The sequence below is a fragment of the Gossypium raimondii genome, chromosome 6 (genome assembly GCF_025698545.1).
Source record: "Gossypium raimondii isolate GPD5lz chromosome 6, ASM2569854v1, whole genome shotgun sequence".
Taxonomy (NCBI): Eukaryota; Viridiplantae; Streptophyta; class Magnoliopsida; order Malvales; family Malvaceae; genus Gossypium; species Gossypium raimondii.
Genome location: NC_068570.1, coordinates 6065627 through 6071626, shown reverse-complemented (window position 1 = coordinate 6071626; position 6000 = coordinate 6065627). Strand labels below are relative to the sequence as shown.

General features: G+C 34.2%; 1 protein-coding gene across 1 annotated transcript; it reads left to right on the top strand.

Annotated features, from left to right (window-relative positions):
* Positions 1-3530: 3530 nt before the first annotated feature.
* Positions 3531-5986, top strand: LOC105773667 (pentatricopeptide repeat-containing protein At5g11310, mitochondrial). The gene is made up of 2 exons (XM_012595743.2): positions 3531-4030; positions 4152-5986. Exons 1-2 carry the CDS (start codon positions 3568-3570, stop codon positions 5390-5392), a joined length of 1704 nt encoding a protein of 567 aa, XP_012451197.1. The 5' UTR covers positions 3531-3567; the 3' UTR covers positions 5393-5986.
* The last annotated feature ends 14 nt before the right edge of the window (positions 5987-6000 follow it).

The window sequence follows — 6000 nt, the reverse complement described above, 5'->3', positions numbered from 1 at the left end:
CTATGTTTGGTATATTTTGATGTGTAAATAGTCTTAATATACTTTATGTGTGTTTGAAATGGTCAAATGATGGTAAGTACATGGATGAATGGATCTAGATAACATATTTGGTAAAATATGCATATATGTGAATTTGATCAATTAGGTAAGATAGAGTTTATGAATACATGTAATGAAAATATCATGTATATGACTTGGTTTTGGCTTGATTTAAATGTCTTGTATTGAATTGAGAATGTATTTAAGTGTTGATGTAGGTGGAAGACAAGATTGTGTGAGAAATAGGGCTTAGAAATGGCATTATTTTATCCACACGGGCAAAGACACGGGTGTATGTCTCAACCGTGTGTGACACATGGCCTAGCACATGGGCGTGTGTTCTGACCGTGTGTCCTCTGTATCTTAAAATTTCAAAACAGAATCTTCAAAATTGATCACAGGGCCTGGCACACGGGCGTGTGACTTGGCCGTGTGACCTCTGCACTTAAAAATATTGCAAGTCAGAGAGTTACACGGGTTGGGGACACGATCGTGTGCCTTACTTCAAATACCACACGGTCTGACCACACGGGCGTGTGACCCCTACACCTTGGAAAATTTTAAAATTTTGCGAAAAATTCTATGAGTTTCCGATTTAGACCCGATTTGTTTCTAATGTATGTATTGGGCCTCGAGGGCTCTCATAAGGGACTTTATGAATAATATCCAACATGAATGTTAAATAATAATATGAAATGTCTGTATTTAATCTGTTTATTCTGGTAATACTCCATAACCCTGTTCCGGTGACGGATACGGGTTAGGGGTGTTACAATATGTATATATTTGTTGCCAACGTGTTTTGTCCAACAAAATTTTACTAAGGTAAGTGCACTTTTCAATTAATAGTATAATTACGGTGAGCAAATATATTGTTCCCACGAGGACTACAAGTACCGAAAATTACCGTCTTTCTATTATTTAACCAAATAATTCAAATGATCAATTAAAACTAAAATTAACTAACGAACGCGACAAAGAACAAAACATGAAAATAATCTAATAACAACCAAGAAACGAAATAATACCTAGGTAAGAATCCGCATAGATTTCATCTGTCACTATCAATCTAAATTACACAATTTATTTACTTAACACCTTGATTCGTATGAATTCCTAAATTATGTTAATATCTCTTTTGAGCATAATAGCAACTGACTCTAGGTTGATTAATTAAAATTTCTTTTTAATTAAAACTCCTATTATCGCATTAACTCGTGCTATGGATTTCCCTATTATATTTGACTCTAATCTAGTTTATTTATGTCGTTCTATTTCTAGGATTGCATGCAACTCCACTCAATTATGCAAAATCTAATCTTAAACAGGGTTTATTCAACCACCGATTTAAGCACATCGAACATGCATGAATTAATACTCTAGAAAAATCAAACCAATAATTAAGCACACATATAATTGAGAATAAGAAACTAAGTATTTATTGCGTAAAATAGAAATCAAACGACATAATTTATAGTAAAGTTCATCTCCCCTAAGTATTTAGAAATTAGTTCATACTCAAAAAGAGAAAAATCAAAGATACAGTATAACCGAAAGGATAAAAGAAACTAATGATAACTTCCTAAGAAATCAATTGGGAATCTTCAATCTTAATGGAAATCTGCTTCAAAGTTTGTTTCAATGGTGTTTTTCAAGTTACTTTCTTGAATATTCTCTGACGGGTCCTTCCTATCTTCTTATTTTTGTCATATATACTCTTAGAATGCCTAAAAAACCTAAAAATCACGATTTTCTGTTGTTCAATGCACAATCCGTTAAAATTGACACGACCATGTGGTTCACACGGCCGTGTGAAAAGGTGTAGCCTGTATGGCTCATTCAGCTTGCTCCGATGCTCCAATTTTTGCTTTTTTTTCGCTCCTTTTGCTCCCAAATGTTCTATTAAGCATTAAAACATGAATTTAAAGGATTAGAAGTATAAAATTCATAATTAAAATCAGATAATCACCAAAAACGTATTAAGAATAAGGTTAAAACATGTTACTTTAGCAATTATCAATCATCCAAATAAAATCTCACTCCTATTTATAGGAATTCTCATGTCTCTTCAGAAAGACATAATTTTTCAATAAGTATTTCTTCTAAATAATCACATTTGTTATATAAACATAACTATTCAAGTAATTAATTCTTTGTTAAAAAAATGAAGTGATTTAACTTTCATATTTAAGAAACATAACTTATTATTAAAAAGTCATAACTCTTTATTAATAACCATAAATTATAACTTTTAGAGTACTTACACATTTTTATTTATAGTTATTGGAACACTATATATATGTTGAACATTCCATTAGTGCAAAAATACTTCAATCCTTTTATTTTGGAAGTGTTTTTAGAACAGTTTTAAACCGTGAAACTGTTGAGGAAGAGAGAGTGTATGATTGTGAAGTTAGTTGAGCTTAAATCACTTATGCTATGTTTGATAGGATTGTTATTTTTTTACACATATTTTAGTATATAGGTTAGTAATAGATTAATTTAAATGGTAATATTTAGTCACTTCCATAACTTGTTTTTAGCAAAGTGCACGGAAAAATTTCGTTTATTTTGAAGATGTCTTATTTTTATAAAAAAAAAGTTCAAACTTATCTTTCTAATTTCAAGTTTAAATTTGTACTAATCATGTCGATTGAATCTTAGCTTGATTGGTATAGGCATTGTTGTCAATGCAGGAGACGTGAGTTCGAGTGTGTTGAAACGCATTATCCTCTTATTTATAGATTAGAAAATAGTTATAAGTAGTTGTCACGAAATCCCCTACTCTTGGGGGATGTCCTCAGCGCCGAGGAACATGTACTAGGGTGTATGTGCGACTTGTTCAGATCATGGGCTGAAAAAAAAGAAACAACTTTTTCAGTATCAACGATCTGTACTAGTGAATAGAATGGGGTTCGTCTGTTCACTATCTAAAAAAGATAGATCTACCATATCCTTCTATTGTGTATGAAATTTATGGTTTCCATTGGAGCAAATCTAATATTGGAATTTAAGATGAGAAAAAATTCTCCATTGGTAGCAAATGTTTATCCATTAAACGGGGAAAATCCTATTTAAAAAGCAAAAAGATTATGCTTCAACTCTTGCAAAGAACGGACTAACAGGGTCAGTTGCCCAATTAATCCTCATCTTTACATACCGTTACTGTATAAGATAGATCTCGTTGTGAAAGATCTATTACTGGAAAATTTATTAGTAGAGCTGAAGAGTGTGAACTATACAAATTACCAATTAAATGAAGAAATGAGCTTCGGTGTATAGAGATGACCTTACCGTTTAAGAAGTAACCATAGAAACGATGGAACCCACTATTTATTTATTCATTTCTATTTACTCCTTTACTATATATTATATTGTTAAAGAAATTGTCTAACTAAACTATTCTTTATAAATGTTTGTATTGAGATTTTAGTAGTGGATTCATTTCTTTGGGCTTTCACCCAACAACATAATGGCCGTTAAAACCCACCTAAAACCTCTGAAATTCTTTATGAAAAAGAAAAGGAAATGAAACTGCAACGCCGTTTGTTCCTTCACAACATTCATCGCCTCCAAAAGCTCTTCTTCTCTGCTCCATCATGGCCCATGCCATCTTCATCTCCTTTCTCTACCAGCATCAGCCCTCACCCCGTTCCCACCCGAACCAAAATTTCCATCGTCTCCAATTTCCTCAAAAACTCAGCCATTTCATCTCTCGACTCACCTCTGGACCAAACGGGGGTAGACCCAGATACCTCTCTTATCTCTTCTCCAAATTTGTTGCATGATTTATTTCTCTGGGCTGAAAAGAAACCTGGATTGGAATCCTCTGCGACGTTGTTTGATTCGATGATCAATATTCTTGGTAAAGCTAGGGAGTTTGAGAAGGCATGGAATTTGGTTCTTGATGAGATCGGTGATGGAAAAACGGTTTCCACTTTGGTTTCTATTAATACCTTCGTAATCTTGATCAGACGCTACGCTCGCGCTGGTAAATTCCCTTTTGATATATCTTACACAAGCCGCTTTAGAAGTTTTTTGAAGCATTTTTATTGGTTTGCAGTTGAATTTTAGTGTTATTTTGGAACTACTGATGTTTATGCATCTTTCAGGTATGCCTCATCCTGCTATCCGTACATATGAATTCGCTTGCAGTTTAGATCAGATTTACCATTCTGATTTGAAAACTGAAGTGTTTGAAATAATGTTGGATTGCCTTTGTAAGGAAGGGTATGTTAGGTTGGCATCTGAATATTTCACTAGAAAGATGGAATCTGATCTTTGTTGGTTTCCATCAATCAAGGTTTATAACATATTATTGAATGGATGGTTTCATTCGAGAAATCTCGAATATGCAGAGAGATTTTGGTTGGATATGAAAAAGGCTGGTGTATCACCTAGTGTTGTAACATATGGTATTCTTGTAGAAGGATATTGTATGATGCATTGTGTTGATAGGGCGATGGAATTGGTTGATGAAATGAAGGTAGTCGGACTTAAGTTGAATTCTCAAGTATATAAGCCAATTATCAATGCATTGGGTGAAGCCGGTAGGTTAAAGGAGGCGTTAGGGATGATGGAAAGGGTATTGTTGTGTGAATCCGGCCCTGATATTTCCATGTATAATTCTTTAGTGAAAGGTTATTGCAAGGCTGGAGATGTAATAGGTGCTAGTAAGATACTTAAGATGATGATTAGCAGAGGTTTCATCCCAACCACTACAGCCTACAATTATTTCTTTAGGTACTTCTCACAACTTGGGAAAATCGAGGAAGCTATGAATCTTTATACGAAGATGATTCGATCCGGTCACACCCTGGATCAGCTTACGTACCGTCTTTTGTTGAAGATGCTGTGTGAGGAGGAGAGGTTGGACTTGGCAATTCAGGTTAGCAAAGAAATGAGATTGAGGGGATACAACAGGGATTTTGCTACTAGTACCTTGTTGATTAATTTTCTATGCAAAATGCAAAGGTTTGAAGATGCTTTTGCAGAATTTGAGGACGTGATACAAAGAGGTATGGCTCCGCAATATAATACTTTCCAGAGAATAAATGATGAGCTAAAGAAAAATGGAATGACGGAGATGGCAAGGAAATTATGTGATATGATGAGTTTGATCCGTTCTTCCAAACAATTACCTAATACCTATGTTGAAGACGAGGACTCATCTCGAGCAAGGAGGAAATCAACAATTCGGAAAGCTGAAGCAATGGCTGATATGCTTAAGACAAGTACAGATCCAAGGGAACTTGTTAAGCATAGAACTTTATCTGAAAATGCTGTATCGAGAGCAGGCCGGTTGATCGAGAATATTAAGAAAAGAGCTAAGGACACAAGTTTGAACCGTTAATGCCTAAGACCAAGGTAAAAAAGGCAAAGATTAGAGCAAGCTTCAAGAAATAATCGATGCATGCAGTTGTTTCTAGATAACATATGTTATCTTAGCTGCCAGGGAGAACTTATGGGAAACCAGTTATGGAGAATTATGTTTTGCAATTAAGATATAAGATGGTATATGTGATGTACTGTTATGAAAGCTTGTTTAATTTTGAGCATGGGGAAACAAGCAGTGTCATTGAAAATGAAAAGACCATTTTTGTACTGCACAGACTGGGATGTCGACACAGTTATAGCAAACATTGATGTGCAAGCTGGAGCAATCAGTAAAAATACTATGGAGGCTCATGTACTAAAAGTTGAATTATATTTTGCTCTTGGGCAAATTTAGTTCATTTACGTTAGAGTAAATAGTAAATTGGTCCTGTTAAAAATTAGTCTCGATACACTAGCATGAGGTACATATGGCACACCACATGTAACTGTTAGGTTATTCCGTCATTTACGCCAGTTTTTAATAGTAAAAATTAATGAAATTTTTAACAATAAAGACTAGTTTATTCATTGAAATAATGTACAGAAACTAGTTCGCCCATTTTTAAGTAAATGGGGTAAAACTTA

Bases quoted from the DNA above. Each gene is read 5' to 3' on its own strand.
- LOC105773667 (XM_012595743.2), top strand. From the start codon at position 3,568: ATGAAACTGCAACGCCGTTTGTTCCTTCACAACATTCATCGCCTCCAA. The intron at 4,031-4,151 runs GTAAATTCCCTT...TGCATCTTTCAG, and splicing joins CAGACGCTACGCTCGCGCTG to GTATGCCTCATCCTGCTATC.